At 35.6% G+C, this 21,858-nt stretch overlaps 1 protein-coding gene and 1 long non-coding RNA gene across 3 annotated transcripts; one reads left to right on the top strand and one right to left on the bottom strand.

The window, feature by feature from the left end:
* The first annotated feature begins 5,216 nt into the window (after positions 1–5,216).
* LOC104114754 (uncharacterized) lies at positions 5,217–7,432 on the top strand. 2 transcript variants are annotated; one of them, XR_004511714.2, is made up of 4 exons: positions 5,217–5,311; positions 5,408–5,533; positions 5,920–6,098; positions 6,210–7,432. It is a non-coding gene; the product is annotated as an uncharacterized lncRNA (long non-coding RNA). The 2 variants fall into 2 exon arrangements; XR_690465.4 differs by having other exon boundaries at positions 5,920–7,432.
* Positions 7,433–9,413: 1,981 nt separating this feature from the next.
* LOC104114753 (uncharacterized) lies at positions 9,414–15,462 on the bottom strand. The gene is made up of 7 exons (XM_009625264.4): positions 14,937–15,462; positions 14,732–14,837; positions 13,437–14,399; positions 13,133–13,195; positions 12,832–13,052; positions 12,193–12,305; positions 9,414–9,809 (listed from the first exon to the last, which is right to left on the bottom strand). Exons 1-7 carry the CDS (start codon positions 14,994–14,996, stop codon positions 9,698–9,700), a joined length of 1,638 nt encoding a protein of 545 aa, XP_009623559.1. The 5' UTR covers positions 14,997–15,462; the 3' UTR covers positions 9,414–9,697.
* Between the last annotated feature and the right edge of the window lie 6,396 nt (positions 15,463–21,858).

Genomic DNA, 21,858 nt, shown 5'->3' with positions numbered 1-21,858 from the left:
CTCAGTGGAAGATGTTGGTGCACTCCATTTGCTCTAGAGTTGATTATTTAGTCAGTATGATTCGGGTGTGTATTGTTTAGTATGGCGGGGCCCTGTCCCGACCTATATGACGTTTATGTACTCTTAGAGGATTTTAGACATATGCCACGTATATGTATACTTGTATGGCCTTATCGACCTATATTTTGAGTATACTAATGATCTTGTCGGCCTTATAGGCCCGTATGTTACATGCATGAGTTTTTATATCATGTTGGGTCGTCCTATGTCTAGTATTCCCTTATGTTTTATTCTAGTTATCGATATATATATATATATATATATATATATATATATATATATATATATATATATATATATATATATATATGGGGGGGGTTGCGTATATGGTGAGACAAGGTGGGAATATTTTTATGCACGTGTGGCGAGATAAGGCGGGCATTTACTTTACTATTGCACATGTGACGAGACAAGGTGGGCTATGTCAGGGATCTATTTTTGATGACTTGTGATGGCCTGGGGGTATTCTTGTTGGTGATGTTTGTGTAGTGGTACACTTACCTGTGTGAGCTTTATCTAGTGAAAAGTTGTGAGGAAACATTCTACGCGCTGTCTATTTTTTTCATGTACTTACTAGAGGGCATGAACTATGTTAGGACACTTGCACAAGCATACACGTAGTTGAGTACTCTTATCGATTAAGAGGTTTTCTTGATATTGTTGAGTATAGATGCACACCCTTGTTTAGTTGCCTTCTATATGAGAATGGCTCTATTTGGCACGTGATTCATCACTGCGATTATGAAGTGTAATAAGGGCACAAGATGCCAAGTGTTAGGGTTTAGGTATTGGGACCCGTGAGTTGTGAATAGTATGAGGTTTTGTACCTCGTAGAGTTTATTGACTAAAACTTGGTGTGAAAGAGGACGTTTTGTTTAGTTGTTACTTGTCCTTTCTTTATCTGTGATTATCGGATTTAGGTTGTGTTTTCGCTCGTTCTTCTATATCATTACTATGGTGTTCCGCTGATAGTTGTTGTTTTCCTTTCTTACTGAAATTACCGTATTATTTGCCATTTCACGTAGTCTTTATGCAGAACTATACTATATTGTTCCTATACTTATACTTGTTCAGGTTATTTAGTCTAGTAGGTGTCTTGATTGTTCCTCATTACTACTCCACTGAGGTTAGTCTTGATACTTGTTGGGTACCGTTGTGGTGTACTCATACTACACTTCTGCACATGTTTGTGCAGATCCAGGTATTTCGAAGTCTGTTGAGCATTAGCTAACTGTGTGGACTGTTGCTGTGGAGACTCAAGGTAAATTTGTTGCTGCGTTCGCAGGCTTCGGAGTCACCTTTTGATTTGTATTCACACTATTTACTTTATTTCAAACAGTTGTATTTAGTAAATTATAGCAAACTCTGTAGATCTTATGACTTGTACTGCCGGTTTTGGGAATTGTAAATTTTATAGAGATTTCTATTTCAAAAATTGTTAGATGTTATTTAATTATTGTTGTTATTCAGTAAATGTTAGGCTTACCTAGTCCCTAAGACTAGGTGCCATCACGATACCCCAACGGAGGAAAAATTGGGTCGTGACAATGCCCTTCTATGATCCTATATCTATATATTATGTGATATATGGGCATCTCTCTCTATTCGGTAAGACACACTTGGGATTAGAAAATATAATGTTTTCAGTTCTCAATAGGTGAACATGAGTACACCTGAAAGTTATTTGAACTCGTAGATTGGTCTTAGTCAATTCTTCTTTGTCAAAACTTCTCATGATTTCACTTAAAGTGTTTAGTTACTATGTTCATTTATTTTTTTTACTCGAGGACGAGTAAAAGTTTTAAGTATGGGAGAATTTGATAAGTGCATTTTACCAGATGTTAATCACATAATTTCTCTCACAAAACATATAAATTATCATGTTTCCTCTACATTCTTAACTTTATTTTGCAGGAATAATTATAGAAGAATTGTTGTGCGCAACATGAAAAAAAATATATATATTCAAAAAAAATACAATAAAGAAGTGTAAGATTGAGCTATGATTCATTACTACCATGAATGCACCAAGTCTCGATTTGCCATGACGAAAACGATGAAATTTAAACTTAGAATGAAAAAATTCTCATCTTTGCAAATTCAAAATTTAGATTTGCCATGGAAATCTAGCACCAAATCGAGAATTCGAATTCTCATATCTACAAATGCAAAATCTAGATTTTTCATAGAAATCTAGTACCAAATCGAGAAGTCATCATGAAATTTTCTTATATAAGAAGATGTTGCCCGATCAAAAGAGGGTATCGGAGTGGAAAGAAAGGTTAGAGCTAGAAGTCTGAATCCAAATTCTTAATAAGCTTCTCTGTTTTATTTCTTTCACTAGTATCAAGTTATCTTTTCTTTTAAATCACAATAGTGGTTTAGTTGTTGTTTCTAAATAAATTTTAGTGTAGAAAATTACTCTAGTTCCTGCTTTTAATTAAATAGGGGGAATTATTCTTCTTGAATATTTATTTCTCTTTTCTTATTTAATGGACAAGAATATTTTTATTGTTAGTACTAATTCCAGTATGGAGTAAATTTTCTTGTGTTGGAAGCAAGACGGATCTTAATATTTCTATATAATAGTAGATATTATTCCTAAAATTCACATGCTTGGGCTAAAACTTTTTATTTAACTTTTATTTACTTTTACAGTTAAACATTATTTGATTTATAAATATCTATCTATCTTGTATTACATATTAACTGTTTATTAATTCTGTAATCGAGAGAGGCAGAAGAAATAATATAGTTAATTGTAGTATTGATAGATGTTAATATTTATTCAGTAACATCTATCTCTTTTATGTTATAATTAATTTTACACTTATTTGTAATCGAGAGAGGCGAATAGTGTAATAATCAGTAGGGTAACTGAAAGAGACTTACTAACAAGAGCATGTTTAAGTTCAATCATATATTTCTGGTTCTTTAGTATTACTATTTTGAAGATTAATTTGTATAACCGAGAGGAGTGCAATTAATTATTCAACTTGAGTAATAATATATATTTGTAATCGTGAGAGGCATTTATACATTTTTGAGAAATAAAAATTGAAGAATAATAATTCTACTATATAATAGAAATATTAAGTGAAATCAAGATCCCAACACCTTTTTATTATATTTGTAAAAAATAAAATATTTTCTATTGCTCTATTCATGCATTTTTAGTTAGTTAATTTATAACTCAACTCTTTGTGATTTTCTCAAATAGTAATTAAAACAAGAAACGTCTGTAGAATAGATAAACTAATCTCTGTGTTTTGATATCTTTCTATACTATTATTTGACAGAGTACGAGTTAGAATTTTATATATACTAGACTCTCGTCAACTGCACCAAAACTCATGGCATGCCCTATGGTTTCATTCTCATGGCTGTACTTCCTCCTTTCAAGGTACCCCTCAAGAAATGGGATGTTACTACAAGCAAAGATTACTTTGGGGCCAACATCTTGACTGCATGTGACTATGAAGTCCACACTGCTCCCAAAGAACCTGGTTCATCCAAGTATATGTGAACAACAAAGTGAGAGCCTTGGTACAAGAGAGTGGGGCTAAGGATGTTGAGATTGAGAGGCTGAAGAAGAGGCTGGCTGAAGTAGAAACTGAGAGGAATGCTCTTAAGGCTGAGCTTGCAAAGGAAAAGGAGAAGAATGAATGCATTCTTCATGATATGTTAAAGTTACTTCAGGCCAGAAACCAAGAACCTAGTCCTTTCCAGCCTTGAAATCTTCCTACCCTAGTTAGATAAACAGTGATCCGGATGAGATTTATTTTTTGTTCTTTTTGCTCATGATCCAGTACCTTTATTTTTCTTTATGCTTTGTGGATGACTAGTATCAATGATAATCAACTATTTTTGTGCTCTAAATGTTTGTTAATGCTTCTTAGATAGCAAATATCATTAGATTGATAAATGATGCTTGACTCCATGATTGCATTTGAAGTAGCCTAGTGGCCATGAGTAAAATCTGCTAAAATCTTTTTATCTAACATAATTATATAACTTTTCAATGATGCCAAAAAGGGAAAGATAAGTTGTGCTTTTTACTTTGGACTATGATGTTTATAACATAATGAACCTGGTCCTTGATGATTTGTGACTTTAAAATGGAAAGTGTTCTAATATTGTGTTGATGTTGAACTGAGTTGAAACATGGATTATGCTTACGAAAAGCACACAGTTTGCCATCATCAAAAAGGGAGAATTTATTGGCCTAAGTGAAGTTTGTTTTGATGATTGACAAAAGCATGAACCAGTTCCATACACAGTGCACATAGACACGAGCAGATTCGAGCACAAGGCATGCACATGAAGGAGATAAGCTTAAGTTGTTATATCTGATATCTCCTGAACGAAAAGGTTGCATAAGTGATAAGGAGAAGGACTCCTTACTCGAAGATAACTCTATCCTTGATAAAGGAGGAGTTAGAAGTTGAAGATAATTAGAACTCTTCCACCAAAGAAGAGTAAAGCATTAGACTTCTAGTTATTTCTTATTCTACTAACTCTATATATTTCAGGATGTTCTCATTTTACAGGTACACACAAACGCTGAAGTTAAACATGAGCTGAGAGCAAAATAGCAAGGCATTTTGCAAACAATTTCTGTGAGATTCAAGTGTGCGAACCTGAAGCTACATGAACCAGATAGAAGAACTAGTACCAAGTGTCTGTCTTTTATTCTAGTTTCATTGTAGTAGGACTTTTGAGTTGTACCTTTCAGCTTTATCTTGAAGCAATTGCACTAGGTACTTTGAGTGTAGTATTCAAGTTAGAGTTAACTTGAAGTTATCGCAACAACTAGAAGTCGGTTGCCACAAAGGGTTAGAGGTAATACTTAGGTTAACAAAAAGTTTTGTAAATACTGTTTTTGGCTCAGTGATTTAGTAAAGTGTTGGAAAAAATCATACTCGATAGTAGGTCGTTATTTTTTTACCTTTTGAGCCAGATGTTTTCCACGTAAAAATATTTGTGTCTTTTGCTTTCCGCATTTATTATTACGCAACAATAGTATAAGGAACATATATAAGAATCAGGTCCTTCTATAATTTGTGCACGTAAAAAATTAGACAACACACACATCACTCCTCTTGATAGGTATTGAAGTATAAATCATTAGGAAGGGAGAAAATTATCGACACAGCCTAAAACAAAAACAAAATATGTTCACACGAGCATAAAAACTGTTGCAGTGAATCAATGCTATAGACAACTTAATTGGTCATGCTCCACATCTAAGGTAACTTCTACGATAGTTTCCTTTTCCTCAGTTACCTGCATTCATGAAAATGGAGTTTCCCTTCAATCTGAAGCTCCAATTTTCCTTTGGATTCAGGAATTTCGTAAATTTCTGTTATGGTCTCGGCCCAACACGTGAAAAATGGGCTGAAGGAAATGGTGTTGAGAGCTATCCTCTCTGATTCTTGTTTCACTTTTTCTTCTGGCCATTTGCTTGAAGTTGGTACGTACCAGAAAATTGCTTGCTTTTCAAGTGACTAGGCAAAATGCTATAGTTAGCAGTTTGTTGATTTCAGGTTGCCAATTGGTAATTCACAGTTTTAGCTTTACATCATTCATGGTCAGGCAACCTGAAGACTATAGATGCTTGGCATAAGCTACTTCAACTTTTTTAATCAATATCCAAATCTTGCGCTATTTCAACTGCTTTATAGCTATTTCCTTTCAACTGGCAATGTCATTTTTACACAAATTAGTTTCTAATTTTGAGGTTTGGCCCTGGATATATATTATGCACTTCTGATTAAGTTATGCATTCCTTCATAGAAGCTTGTTTCCGCTTTAAGTTTATGGAACTGCAGTGAATGTTTTTACATTTTGTTACATCAGAAATCAAATGCTCCCTATGTTCTCATAGGGGTAGCTATTCGTGCTGCTGTCCAAGCATTCTGACGAGAGAAGCTGCAGCTTAACCATTCATCAAAGAAGAAAGGAGAGATATGATCAGGAAAGTTTACTGGCGTATCATGTTTTGTTTTTGTGATATCACTACCTGAAATAAGAAGATGGTAAAGAATGTTTGGATCTATGTCACGCAAATGTACTCTTGTATCTAATTTGTGTATTTGCATGCCTCCAGTTTATTTAAGCTTAAGATCCTAGTGTCATGTTCTATGCAGAATAAGGGGCGCTGAGCATTCTCGGATCATCTTTGAGAAAGAGGCATCCAGTTTCCATTTGTTGTGACTGACAGCGTTATAAAATTATAATAGAGGTTCCATTTGAATTCTTATTGTCTAACAGCAAGGCCTTCTCAGGTTTTTGCTGCCTCATGAACTTCTTTCTAAGATTCCATGAACAGTTGTTTAAGTTTTTGTCGAGTATTTAAGTTTTGATGATTAACAAAGTATGACTAAATGTTCAAAGAACCAGGTCCTCAACGTAGCTGCTTAATTGTTCTGAAGAACCAGCTCCTCGAAAGAAAGGATCAGCTCCTCATGTTGATACTTGTACGTCTGTACAAGACAATAACTTTATCTCAAAGTTACTCAGGTCCGAGCTTGGTGAAAGAAGGCTGCTATAAGTGATAAGGATCGTTGCTCAAGAAGATATGGATAATTCAGTCAGAGACAAAAGTCTTGTGGAATCTTTGGAATAGTAGGAGTCCTATGAAAGAGGAAGCTAACTATGAATAGGACTCCTAGAAGATCTCAAGTTGAAGCTTTTAAATATGATCGACTTTGGACTTCTGAACTATCCTTTTACACATCAACAAAAGAGTTATAAGTCGTTTAGTCGAGTCAAGTACTTGCATTGTATTCTTTCTGAGTCAGTCTAGTGAATGTATTTTAGAAAATTGAGATGTAATCAAGTGTCATAAACAATTAGTGAGTTGGAGTGAATGTTTTGCTTTACAAGTTAGAGTAACTTGTAAATCAAATAAGAGTAGTAGGAGTGCTAGAGAATATTTAATTACAGTCTTTTAATTGATACATTTTGGCTCATTGTTCCAGTGGAGTTGGAGTTGAAAATCCTACGTGGTAGGTCGTGATTTTTGCACCTTTTGAGCCGGGCGATTTTTCACGTAAAAATCGTTGTGTTCATTTTATTGCTTATTTACTTTACGCTTAAGTAACAAAGAACCAAGTTCTTTAGTAATTCATACGGGCACTCAAACTAACAGTTTTGAATCAAAATTTATGCAGGTATGTATGTGGTAAAGGCATTAGACAATGCATAGCGCGTAAAGCTGCAATATCGCCCCCTGGTTAAGATTTCAGATAATCCATCACCACAACTCATGTCAAGTAAAATGTGGCTGTAGAGTTATATTTAGCAGAATGGTCATATCTCTCTCATTCTAGCTGAATTGCAGAGGAACTTATATTATATTTTCCTGTGTATTAACTGTTTCCTGTTCAGAAAACGAAGAATTAAAGCTAAGTCGTTTGCAGTGACACAATTATACCCTCCAATCTCCATTTTCAGGCAAACTGCCAATTGACATTTGTTTAACGTGAATCTGAGGTTTTCTTGAATGTAATAAATTGGGGTCCGTTAGATTATAATCTAGGGGTATCAGATGGACTAAGTTTGAACCGGGAAAACAGGTCGAGTTAATAAATGGATCATGATAATAACTCATTCAAAACTAATGACACTGTAAAAATAATAACCGGAAAAATGTATAAAATTTGTATATGTTTTGTATATATATACATTTTGTAAGTTATATACAAATTTTATACACTTTTTTGGCAATAGATGTAAATAGTTTCTGGTGCGGGCTAAAAGTGATAATACCCCTATTTAAAACCCGACTAAATCGACAGAACCGTACCGACCCGATTTTCAGATTTCTTTTAATAAAACCGTAGGTTTTAATATAAATTTATAATCATACTGATAATTAGGGTAGATTTTTTATTTTATGAAAATAAATCGAAAAAATACCGAACCGTACCGAATAAATTACATATGAAAAATATAATTATATATTAAGTTTAAAAATAATAAAACATTAATTTTGTCCTTGGGTCTTGGAATTATGAAAATTGTTACAAGCCAACAACTCAAAATCTAATTCCCAGACCTATTATGCTACTCCTATTGAAATTAATTATTTCCAACATATTCACTAGCAATACACATGGTATTCTAGCGATTATGAGTAGCAAACTACAATGTATTGAATATGTTTTTTTTCGTATGATTTAGATTTATCTTTTTGAATATTTAATCTTCTATAAACTTTATTTTTGAGTCTCAACTTGGTTAATATCTTTCCACGTGTGTGATTTATATTTTCTTTGTCTTTGATTAGTTTCTTTTACACTGCTATAAAATAGTTGATGGTTATATACTCTGACCATCTTTCATGTTTTCTTAATTCATCACCTTTAAACACTAAAAATGTCTAGAGAGTTTTGTGAAATCCTATAAAAGTACGCAGGTTATTGCATTCTATTTCTACTGGTGACTTTTACATGACACAAAAAAAAAATAATCGAAAATTAACCGAACCGTACCGATACCGAAGAGAAACCGACATGATTGGGACGGTTTCGGAAAATCTAATTTTGGTTATACATAATAGAATAACCAAAAAAATAGTATGGTACAAATCTTATAAAATAACTGGCCGAACCGAACCATTGACACCCCTGTTCAAAACGCACAACTTGTAGGTCATAACTCAACCTCCATAACTGTTGATTATTTGAGATGTGTAAGTTCCAACTCTTATGCTGTCAGAGGCATGCAGATAGTAGACAATTGGCCAAAAGTATTGACAATACATAAAACCAATTTATGCATATAACTTCTTTACATTTTGCACGTAGAGTTGTCCCTATTTAGAGTGAAAAAGAGTTTGAAACATAACATCCTCTTGGTATTTTGGGGGGAGATCTAATAAAAAGTACTCCTTCCGTTCCAATTTATGTGAACCTGTTTGATTGGATACAAAGTTTAAGAAAAAATGAACTTTTGAAGTTTGTAGTCCAACAAATCAAAAAGGGGCCTAGAGTATATGTGTAGTTATAAAAACTTTTCATTAAGGGTAGAATTGTAAGTTTAAGCTAAATTATTTCCAAATTTAGAAATTGGTCATTCTTTTTGGAACATACCAAAAAAGAAATAGGTTCACATAAACTGGAACGGAGGGAGTATTGTAATATCAGTCCTTAACCTACAATAATATTAGACATTAGGCGAGTTTCCTTAGAGACTATCCACTATTCCTTCATTTGATAATTGTAGTAAGATATACTCTGCTCACGTTTAATCTTTTACTAGTATATTTTTAAGTGCTAACTGTGTTGTGTTATCAGACCATTCAAATTATATATTGATTTAGACATACCGTAATGTGCACAATGCACTAGATAAAACACCATTAAACCTTGTATATTCCCACAAAATCTGCATAATTCATCAACGTTGACATAATAGCAACTACAGTCCAAATTTATAAGAGAAATCAACTATAGTGTGAATATGGTCTTTGTTAAAGCAGATTCTGCTTGAAGGTTACCATAGTGAACTATAAATAAGTTGAAAGCTAACAGCAACAATTACCACAACATTAAGTAGAAATGAATCAGGAGAGTCAAAAGTACAGTATAATTGACTCCAGTATTAAACGAAGAAATTGAAAATAAAATTGTCAGCAACAAGGTAGGTTTTCCATCGAAGATAGAAAGTTGCATGTTGAATAAATGGAAGCAGCAGCAGCCCTGACTGCTAAATCCCTTTCTGGGCTCTCGGCTTTCTCTAATCTGCGTAGTGAATGTACAATATGAATAACATTAGCTTCGTCGCGTGCATGATATGCAATGGACAGTCAAGGTTCGAGTGAAGAAAAAATCATAAACTTTATGCAAAGGAAATGCACAATGGAAAGAAAGAATTGAGACAAGCATATGATATGTTCAGGCCAATGAATATCTAACTTCGTTTTGATGTTCTAGTCAGCATAGCCTTAATAACTACAGGCATGTGTAAAGCCTTCAGCAGTGTGCTCAAATTTGGACGGTTTAAGTTCTACTTGTTACATTAAGTTTTTCTTTCTTCTCAATTTCAGTCATGCAAAATGCTTTCGAAGTCCTTTTTAAAATTGTATCGTGAAAATGGAGTTGGTGTTGTTGGCTAAAAAAGGGGGAGAGAGGAGAGCCTTAGGGTACGCTCACTTCTGCGGTCTAAGAAAGGTCGCTTACTTAGTCAAGATAGGTCTATCCCTTGATTGGTAAAGTACTCTTGTATGATCTCAACTCTAGAATGGATTTGCCTTGGGCATGAGACTTTACCAGTTATCTATACTATATTAAAAGCTCGAAGGCCCTTAGCGAAATATCGTTCGTTTTTTTAAAAAAATCGATTTCATACTAGACAAAATAGTCATTTAATTATTTTTCTAATATTTGACACTTCAAAACCAACTACTACTAAATTGTTTGTGTTAATGTTTTTCCTTATTTAAACTATGTAATATACAATATCTATAAATGAAATACCAGCAAATCAAAGTAGGAACCTTAGCGTGTACTTAAAACTCTTTTTAGGTTTAGGAGTTTTATCTTTGTTATAGAATTGTTGCCGAATAATTCTTCATAATTTTATTGTTTCAGTAAAATAAGAAAATAAAATTAATTGAAAGAAGAATAAATAGGAAGCAATTAGAACTCCTTATTCTTTAATTTGTTTTAAAAATAGTACTCTTTGTGTGAATATTTCAAAAGGTATTCACTATCCACTTTACAACACAAAATGATAAATCTTTAACAGAGTGATTTATGCAATTTCTAAAAAAATTAGGAACACTCAAAGTGATTTATGCAAAGAAATTCAAAGGAAAAGATCTATTGATAGAGCATAAGTTAAAATGAATACATTGAAATTTATCAATAAACATTTAGATAATAATTTTAAGTCCAAAACTATTGAAGTCTCCTGTACATCGTAAACCAAACCTAAAAACATATTAGGACGAGTAAAAACTTATCTAAAATAAGTTTACAAAAGACAAGACTATATTTTGAAAATAATTATAATTGTAGTAACAATAAACTGTAGTATATTTTAAATTTTTTGTTGAACTTATACAAGTTAAAGAACAAAATCAATTAGATTAAAGAAGCATAGATAAGATACTGAAATTTATATATCAAAATTAACAGTAATAAATAATATGTATTTCTTCCTGAAAAATTCAAGGATGAAATAGTAAAAAATAAAATGTATTATAAATAAGTAATCATTTTTATGATAGCCTCGCTATATTTTTTTAAGTTAAATTATTCATCGTAAAATATCAACTGTAGTCATTTTTAAACATTATAATTTCAAGTTCAAACCCATTTAAGTCTCCTAACATCGTAAACCAATCCTATAAATATATTAGGACAAGTAAAAAAATTATCTATAAATAAGTTTATAAATGGCATGACTATATTTTGAAAATAATTTAATTAAAGTCATAATAAAATATAATGTACTTTAAACATTTTGTTGAACTTATACATGTTAAAGCACAAATCAATTAGATAAGTGAAGCATAGATAAGATACTGAAATTTATATATCGAAATTAATAGTAATAATTTGTATGCATTTCTTTATAAGAAGTAAGAACTTTAAAGATGGAATAGTAGAAAACAAAATATACTATAAATAAGTTGACATTTTTCGCTTTTCCTGCGTTACGTCCAACAAATGACAATGCTTCGTTACATTTTTCTATATTAAGTTATTTATTGTAAAATATTAACTCACCCGTCATTTCTTTTAGACTTTACATTGTCATTATCAATTTTTTGGGAGCTACAGGGCCAATCTTTTCATTCCCAAATCTTTTGTGTTTTCTTTTTAGTACTAGGTCACTGAAGTAATAATAATTTTCATAAGATATTCTGGCATAAGTCCTCATAAATTACAAAAAAGCATCTACAATGCGTGATTTTTTGAATACGAGTAATACTTATGTGATTTCTTTTGAAAACTATATACATACTGGTATGGGTACACGCGCAAAGCGCGTACCATAAGACTAGTTAGTTTAAAATGTCAAAAGACTTGCAAGTTGAAAGAAAGGGCCACATGAACTCCCCCACTTCAACCCCAAAAAGGACAGCACAGATAAGGGTGCTTCTGTCTGAACACTTACCTGCAGTCATTTTGTAAAATCCCCATCTGATGCAAACTATATGGTGCGCCATATTTCTGAAGACCATGTTCACATTGCATCTGCATTTGCCTTACTTGGTTCAGCGAACTTTCCTAAAACTCAAGTGCAACAGACAGACAATAAATATCTCTTTGTGGAGGATAGGAGAAAAGGAGTAATAAGGTAAAGAAGCATGACGCAATTAAAAGGAGACAAACATATACAGACAGGTGAGATATCTACAGTATGCATATTTGCATTTTCTTCAATAAGCAAATCATCCTTATCTATATCGTGATGAAACTGAGAAGATTTCCCAAACAAAATGTTTCGTTATACCTTCCAATAGATTTAAATAGTGAATTTATACTTGGCTTAAAAAATAGAATTACATAAACATGCTTCAATTTAAACAAACTTGACGGGATATTGTATAACATGAAGCAATCATCATTGGTGCTCTAATTTAGTTGTTGAAAATTATATCAAGCATTGTAATTCAAACAGAATTTCCTCAGACTTAGACAGGCTTTCTGCAAAAGGCAAAGCACAGAATGAAGAGTTGCTTCTTTGAATGAACTTTCAACATTTATTTCTCAAACATTGTACAATTGATATTAAAGATTTTAGTAGACTCACCAGTTGCTTTTCTTCTTCAGAAAGAGCTCTATCCATCTGGTCAAACAATGCAGTCCATCTAGCACGATGTGCATGAGCAATAGAATTGTCAAAGTGACCAACAGAAGAATTTTGTGAACCGTACGAACTGTTCTCTTGATTAGATGAGAATTCTTTGGACAATAAGCTAGGGAATTCTGTATGAATTACAGCCCGGACTCTCTTTTTACTACGCCGCAATGCTGCAAATATAGAATGGAGTGCGTTACAATTTTGATCCAAGTCAAATAACCTGCAAGTACCCTAGAGAACTTTTCTATACCTGCAAGACGTCCTTTTATGTCTTGATGAAGCAATTCCAACCATTGTGAAGCTACATTAGCAGCTGAATTACAAAAGAAATTCTATATCAGCATGTTACTATTGGTAAAACAAGATTTATATGACAAATGGGCCATTACTTGAAGCTTTACCACTTGTAAAGCCTAGATTTCCAAGTGTCTGTTAATCACAAACACTAAAGCGCTCATCTCAGAAGTTTTCAGCAGCATATTTAACTCGTCATATTAAGCACATTGTGTATTCCAAGAGGAGAACAAAATAAGAGAAGGAAAACAAAAACCAACCTTTAACAGAAAGTGAAGTAACACTTGCTAAGTTTGCCGATTCCTCATTAGATAATGAGCTCGTATTATCTGAAGCAATGGTTGTGGTTGATGACAACTTCAGCACAAGTGCATCATCCTCAGTGTCAATGTTATGGTTTGGATGATAAACCGTCTTTCCAGTAACCCTGGTGTCAACCATGCATGACCCTCCATCTCCTCCTATAAACCCTGAGTTCAAAGAGATTGATTTATTCAGTGATGTCAGGTAACCACTTGTACACCTGCTTCCCGGCAGATCTTTATGAGCAAGGTTGAATTTACTTGCTCCCGGACCATTTATATTTTCCTGGTCTTTCTTTCTTTCACTAAGGTCTTTCGATCCACCATTCATGTGGGCATTTTCATGCTTTTCGGACCTTACTAGGGCTTCTATAATGGAATGAACTTGCTTACTGTTTCTGACATGGTTTATGATCCCTGGGTTTAACCCGTTGAGCAACCCACTAGGTGCAGCAATCTTTGCAAACCTACTAACTCGTTCTTTCTTCGCAAGCTCCATCTTTTTCTTCATCCCATCATTTTTACTTTTCCTCCCTTGCAGCTTTGGCATTGGCGCAACTCCATGAGTATGTGAAAGAAAACCATTTTGTTTCATCTCATTCCAGAGTCTCATCGACTCATTCTCGTCCAATGGACCAACAGAACTTGCACACTCAAAATCGTCCTTTGATTTCAAGGACGAATTCTTACACGGATACAAGGGTTCATGATTAATAGAGCTAGAAACATCTTCTGCATTCAGATCTAAAGCAAACCCTTTTGACTTCATAGAGTCGCCCTCGGGACCATTGTCTTTATTCCCCAGAGAGGGCAGTTTGTCAGTCTCCTCAACATGTGATGCAGTGGCATTGCCGGGAGCAGCAATATTTGCATTCAGATCAAGCAATCTAAGTGCAGGGTCAGTACCCATTTCAGTTCTTTCTGGTGGAGCAAGATAAAAATATTACTAAGTTACCTTCACAAGACTAGGATCTTTAAGGTCAGGGAACAAAAAGATATCAAATTTTGGCAAAACAGCAAAAGATGCCTTAGAGATACAGAACTTAAATGTCAGCAAACATAGACACTGCACTAGAAAATCATAAAGACTGCATCTTGACTAACCAATTCACTATATATTCGCCAAACTACAAATACAAATTGCTTAAAGTTTTCAACTTTCGGTTCCCACTATTAAATCCTTCAGAATATCAAGATTCCTATGTGCAAAATTCAAAAAAATTGAAGTTCCAAATTTATAAGAAAAACTATACCTTCTCTACGCAAAACAGATTCAAGATCCCTCATTTTCACTCTTTTGTGACAAAGTTCCGATCTTTCTTCAACTTGAACGCGGCCCCTCTTCTCCCCTACCATGACCTGAAACATTTAAAGAATAAGAAAACAACCAATAAACACCCAATAAAGAAAGGACAGGAATAAGTAAGTATTAACACCCAATAGGGCAAAATCCCTAACCTTTGTCCCAGATCCAGTTACCCCAATAGACTGATCAGAAATTCCACAATCCTCTTCCATAATTCCCAATTTAAGACCACGATTTTGCCCCCTCACGACACTTTTCAACAAACCCAGAAAAATTCAAATTCAAGACTGTAAATTGAATGCTTAAATTTGTAAAGAAGAGGGTATTACCAAATGATAAAAGAGAAGAATTAACTATTGGCTAGGTATATTAGAAAAGGGGGGTTCTTGAAATTTTGAAATTGGTTGATTTAGGGTTTCAAAAGAAGTGAGAGAAGTGGGTTTTAAGGGGTGGGGGAAATGACCAATTGGGTTTGGAGGGATGAGGATTTGAATTTGCAGAAGAGCGCGCCGTTAAGTAGCGTTACTTCACCGGTAAATCTACAGAATACATAAAGAGGAGGCACATGTAATTCTGTGAGCAAATCAATATTATACGTAGAATTTGTTGGTTTCTTTTCTTTTCGGGTTTCAAATTCAAATGAAGTGAGTGGTTGGAGGGACCAAATCCAGATGCGGAATATTGCGCGCTGGACAATAGGAGGGTAATTTAGTACTTTTATCCTCAGCCTCGGTTTTGAATTCCATTTCATTTCCCATTTCAGAATTTTTGGCCAATATTGTACCAAGTAGGTCTATTTTGGTCCCTCAAATATAGTCTTTAGCATATTTAGTCCCTTAAGTATGCTAAAGTGGAGCACATTTAGTCCCACTCACACAGTGTATTCAAAAACTAACGGTGTTACCCAATTCTGATTCATGAAGCAAATCTTTTGCTCTGAAGCAAAACGCTTACTCTCCTTTTATTGGACAACGCAAATTATCACTTTAATTCCTCATTTTTCGATAATGTCTTCTAAAATTTTGACCTTGAAAATATCCTCTTTTGTGCTAGTTTTCAATGAGAAAATGACACTGTATAGCCGCTGTAAAAATAATAACCTAAAAAATATATATAATTTTTTTTATTTTTTGTATATATATATTGTATGTTAATATACAAAAATTATACAAATTATATTTTTTTTTCCGCTACCAGATGTAAATAGTTTATGGCACGGGTTAAAAGTGATAATACAACATGGTTATTCATTTGCTTCAATAATATGCCTAGAAATGATCCTTACAACTCTAGTTTTTTCAAATTTTAACTTTTCCTTTTGGAAAAATCAATCGAAATTTTTAAATGTATATATATACAAAAAAATATACAAATTATATAAAAAAAAATTTGCTATTATTTTTATAAAGGCTATACAGTGTCAGTTTTTCATTGAAAACTGGCACAAAAGGGGATATTTTCAAGGTCAAAATTTTAGAAGACATTATCTAAAAATAAAAAATTAAATTGATAATTTGCGTTATTTAATAAAATGAGAGAAAACATTTTGCTTCAGAGCAGAATATTTGCTTCATGAATCAGAGTTGGATAACACCGTTAGTTTTTGAACGTATTGTGTCAGTGAGACTAAAAGTGCTCCAATTTAGCATACTTAAGAGACTCAATATGCTCAGGGTTATATTTGAGGGACAAAAATAGACCTACCATCAAAAATAAGGGACAATATTAGTCAAAAACTCTCCATTTCACCACTATGGAGTATAATTTTCCCTTTCTCTTTTATTTTTTATATCATGGTGTTCTGCTTTTTATTCAACTCGAGTAATGGTCCTAATAACCTGTTGGCTAAGCTTTTTTTCGCCCATAAGTAATTTTTTCCCCCAAATTAAGGTATTTGGTCAAACTTTAGACGGAAAAAAAATATTTTCGAGTAATAGTAGAAGCAGTTTTTGATAAGCAAAAAAGTAATTTCTCTCCAAAAGTATTTTTTTGAAAAGTGTTTCTGAAAATTCTTTGTAAAAGTTTGGTCAAACATTAACCGCTACTTTTCAAATTAGTTAGCTAAAGTTTGGTCAAACATTAACCGCTACTTTTCAAATTAGTTAGCTAAATATAAACTATTTCTCACCAACAATACTTTTTGAAATAAACGGATTTTATAATTTTGACCGAACTAGCTATAAGTTAGGTTAGTGTTCATGATAAAAGCTTTTTCGAACTTGCATTAGACAACCATGAACAATTTGTAGCAACATTATCAAAGTCCAAAGTTCTTGAACAGTGTTCTTAGATACCTAGCCCAATTATAGTATGCTAAGGTGGATAAGCAGAGGCGGATGCAACATATTAATATCGGGTTTATCTAAATTTAGTATTTTTTATGCGAAGTATATTTATATGTAAAATTTTATTAAAACTACAACAAAAAGCAGGTTTAAACCCAAAATTTTAGAAATACAATAAATTCAATATTAAAGATTGAACTCATAAAATTTAAATTTTAGATCCCGTGGGCATAAAATGTTACGTCAAAACTTCCTCTCGAAATTGACCTGATGCAATATTTTATAAGAGATAAATCACTCTCTCATTGGTCTTCTCATTTGCATATTTGTTGTCGGCTTTCTACTTAGGACCTCGACATAAATTTTCAAATATATTTGTGTATACGGTCGAAATAGATTTCGGCCTTAGCACATCCGATCGAGTTCGAACGATGATTTATCGAAGTAATATTCTGAAGGTGGAACAAACTAACCTCAAACCTGGGGAGGCCGATCCGTGTCGAGTCGATATCATTATCGAGCTTGAATCATTATCGAGTCGATATCATTATCGAACCATGATGCAGAGTAGATCTATTATGTTGATAATCCAGAAACCAACCAACATTGACCTCGAATCAATTCGAGGGCTCGAGCCAGGATCGAGCTCGAACCAAGATCACGAGTTCGAGCCGAAATCAAGCTCAAACCAAATCGAGGGTTCTAAGCAATATCGAGCTCGCAGACAAAGGCCGTTACAAATCCCAATAGAGAGAATCTTGGCAGAAACTATGGAAAATCCGACTTATCATGGGTCTCCCACTGAATATTTATTTTATTATGTTTAGAGCCAAATCCCTCCACTATAAAAGGGCTTGGGTATTATTTCTGCAGGACAAGTTTTTCTGAGGCTTACATTGTAATAAAAGTGCTACATTCTTCTACAGGAAAGAATTGTTCTTTCAGATTACTTACATTGATTCTATTTGTTGAATCCTAAGATTCATTGTTCGTGACAACCTTATCTATTTTGCATTCTCTGCAATCTATATTTATATTTCTATTGATCCATATATTTTGTGTTAAGTTACGCCACATATCCTCGGAATTGCGTATAAATTCAACTCTATCCATTTTTCGCGTAAACAGTTTGGCGCTCACCGTGGGGACGAGGATAACAGTAGTTATTTGATACAAATCTGAAAAGACACGCCATTGTGCTTTGCACTTATTCCCGAAAACATCTTGAATTTCGGATCAGCTATGAATAACCACCAATCAAATGGCTTCACCGATCGATTACGAAGCCGGCCTTCAAGATGAAACCAACAACTTGGCACCCGGGGCCGGAAGGCCAATTAACGATGGCACCGAGGCTCGAATCGAAGTACCCAAAATTCGAGCCGAAATACCATTGGATGTCAATTCACAAATAGCTTTGGAGGCGAATCAGCGCTCCGAACCGGAAAGAAGCATTCAGGGCGGTACTCGATCCGTAGCCCGAGACACCCAAAATGCGGGAGAATTCGGGGCCAGCTTGCATATGATCTTCGAGATGCTACAAGCCCAACAAGTAGCGATAGCTCAGCTACAGAGCCAGACTCGCGCACAAAGCAGACCGGATTCTAATCCACTTCGAGAAGTCACCCCCAAAACAGATCCCGCCATAGTGAAATCTAACGAGCAAGAATCGGGGACTACTCCCGGAATTACTAAATTGCTCGAGGAACTCATAAAACAAATCGAAGCCAACGACAAGAGGGTGAAAACATATAATGCCAGGGTCGATCAAATCCCGGGGGCTCCACCAATGATAAAGGGGCTTGATCCGAAAAAAATCATACTAAAGCTTTTTCCCTCGAGTGCGGCACCGAAGCCAATCCCCAAAATATTTCGTATGCCCGAAATTCCCAAATATAACGGTACGACCGATCCTAACGAACACGTCACCTCTTACACATATGCCATAAAAGGCAACGATTTGGAAGACGATGAGATCGAATCCGTATTGTTGAAAAAGTTCGGGGAGACCCTCTCGAAGGGAGCGATGATCTGGTACCAAAATTTACCGCCGAATTCCATCGATTCTTTTGTTATGTTAGCAGATTCGTTCATAAAGGCACATGCTGGTGCCATAAAGGTTGCAACAAGGAAATCAGACCTCTTCAAAGTAAAGCAAAGGGAGGATGAAATACTGAGGGAATTCGTATCCCGATTTTAAATGAAACGCATGGAATTACCCCCGCTCACAGACGATTGGGCCGTACAAGCTTTCACCCAGGGGTTGAACGAGCTAAGTTCGACAGCATCACATCAACTGAAACAAAATTTGATCGAGTATCCGGCGATAACTTGGGCGGATGTACACAACCGATACCAATTAAAAATTAGGATTGAGGATGATCAGTTGGGAGATCCGTACGGAACCGTTCATCAGAACAGGACGGTTACTAAAAACCAAAAGGAGATCAACAGAGAATAAGCTCGAACAGAGACCGGTATCGACCGTACGTCGCAAATCGGGTGAACAACGGTTCAGCACACAATGCAGTTCGGAATAATCGAAGGATTGATCGAGGACAAAATTCTCGGGGGCTTATGAGTAAGAGCGGCTTCGATAAATATGCCGATCCTATAGAAGCACCTCAATTATTAGAATATAACTTCAGCGTTGGTGCATCTGCTCTCGTGTCAGCCATCGGACGCATCAAAGACACTAAATGGCCTCGACCCATGCAAACCGATCCTGCCCGAAGAAATTCCAATCAAACGTGTGAATATTATGGTACCCATGGCCACGGAACGGAAGATTGCAAGCAACTAAGAGAGGAAATAGCTCGCTTGTTTAACAAAGGGCACCTTCTGGAATTTCTGAGTGATAGGGCGAAGAACCATTTTAAAAGCAGGGATTTCAGCAAGCAAAACGAGTAAGAAGAACCGCAGCACGTCATCCACATGATCATCGGTGGCATCGATACCCCTCAGGGACCAGTACTTAAACGTACTAAAACACCGATGGTGAGGGAAAAGCGATCTCGGACTCAAGATTACGCACCCATGGGGACTTTGTCCTTTGACGATGAAGATGCAGAGGGGGTCATCCAACCTCATAACAATGCACTGGTAATATCCGTACTCATGAATAAAACTAAAATTAAGCGTGTATTAATCGATCCAGGTAGCTCGGCCAACATCATCCGATTGAAGGTAGTAGAGCAGCTCGGCCTACAGGATCAGATCGTACTCGCAACTCTGGTCCTAAACGGGTTTAATATGGCATGCGAAACCACCAAAGGTGAGATAATCCTACCAATAAACATGGCCGGAACCATCTAGGAAACAAAGTTTCACGTGATCAAAGGCGATATGAGATATAACGCCCTTTTCGGAAGGCCATGGATCCACAACATGAGAGTTGTACCTTCGACCCTACACCATGCCCTCAAATTCCCGACATCGGGAGGTGTCAAAACGGTGTACGGAGAACAGCCAGCCGCAAAGGAAATGTTCGCTGTCGATGAAGCTAAACCAATATCCTCACTTTCGCCGATAAAAGGATCGGGCCCGGAAGGAGAACGGGACACCAAATAGCAATCACAGACATCGACTTTGACCCAGCCAGACAACCAAAAAATCGAAGAGAATGATGATCAAAGGGTCCCTCGATCTTTTGTGATTCCCGATGACTCCGACGCCACCAAATCGACAATCGACGAGTTAGAGCAAGTCATATTGATCGAGCACTGGCCCGAGCGAAAGGTATACTTGGGAACGGGCTTGAGCCCCGAACTCAGGAAGAAACTCGTTCAATTTTTTATCGATAACATCGATTGTTTTGCATGGTCCCATTTAGATATAACAGGGATCCCGCCGGACATAACGACGCATCGGCTAAGTCTGGACCCCAAGTTCAGACCGGTGAAGCAAAAGAGAAGACCCCAGTCCGAGAGAAAGCATGCATTCATAAAGGGCGAGGTAACCAAGCTTCTCAAAGTAGGGTCCATTCGGGAGGTGAAATATCCCGAATGGCTAGCCAACGTAGTTGTAGTCCCTAAAAAGGGAACAAACTTAGAATGTGTGTGGACTATAAGGATTTGAACAAAGCATGCCCCAAAGATTCCTTTCCGCTGCCCAACATCGATCGCATGATCGATGCCACGGCCGGCCACGAGATCCTCACTTTTCTCGATGCCTATTCCGGGTATAATCAAATCCAGATGAACCCGGAGGACCAGGACAAGACTTCATTCGTCGCCAAATATGGAACATATTGTTATAATGTGATGCCCTTCGAGCTAAAAAACTCAGGGGCTACTTACCAACGCCTAGTAAATAATATGTTCGAAAAACAAATAGGAGAATCAATGGAAGTTTATATTGATGACATGTTAGTTAAGTCCATGCGCGCAGAGGACCATTTGACTCATTTGCAGGAAACGTTCGAGATTTTAAGGAAATACAACATGAAGCTCAACCCCGAGAAATATGCTTTCGGGGTTGGTTCGGGCAAGTTCCTCGGCTTCATGGTGTCACATCGGGGAATAGAGATTAACCCCGATAAAATCAAGGCCATCGAAGACATCGTCGTTGTGGACAACGTGAAGGCCGTACAAAGGCTAACCGGTCGGATTGCAGCCTTAAGCCGGTTCATCTCAAGATCATCTAACCGAAGTCACAAATTTTTCTCTCTACTCAAAAAGAAGAGTGATTTTGCTTGGACCCCGGAGTGCCAACAAGCATTAGAGGAACTAAAGCGATATCTATCAAGCCTACCACTACTTCACACTCCAAAAATAGACGAAAAGCTTTG

This window comes from Nicotiana tomentosiformis, chromosome 3 (genome assembly GCF_000390325.3).
Source record: "Nicotiana tomentosiformis chromosome 3, ASM39032v3, whole genome shotgun sequence".
Taxonomy (NCBI): Eukaryota; Viridiplantae; Streptophyta; class Magnoliopsida; order Solanales; family Solanaceae; genus Nicotiana; species Nicotiana tomentosiformis.
This window is presented reverse-complemented; position numbering and strand designations above follow the sequence as displayed.

What these genes read in the sequence shown, in the direction of transcription:
- LOC104114753 (XM_009625264.4), bottom strand. Translation starts at nt 14,996, where the DNA reads ATGGAAGAGGATTGTGGAATTTCTGATCAGTCTATTGGGGTAACTGGA. An exon ending in TACTTCACTTTCTGTTAAAG is followed by an intron (nt 13,196 to 13,436) that starts GTTGGTTTTTGT and finishes TTTGTAATTCAG; the next exon opens with CTGCTAATGTAGCTTCACAA. An exon ending in CATAAAAGGACGTCTTGCAG is followed by an intron (nt 13,053 to 13,132) that starts GTATAGAAAAGT and finishes CTATATTTGCAG; the next exon opens with CATTGCGGCGTAGTAAAAAG.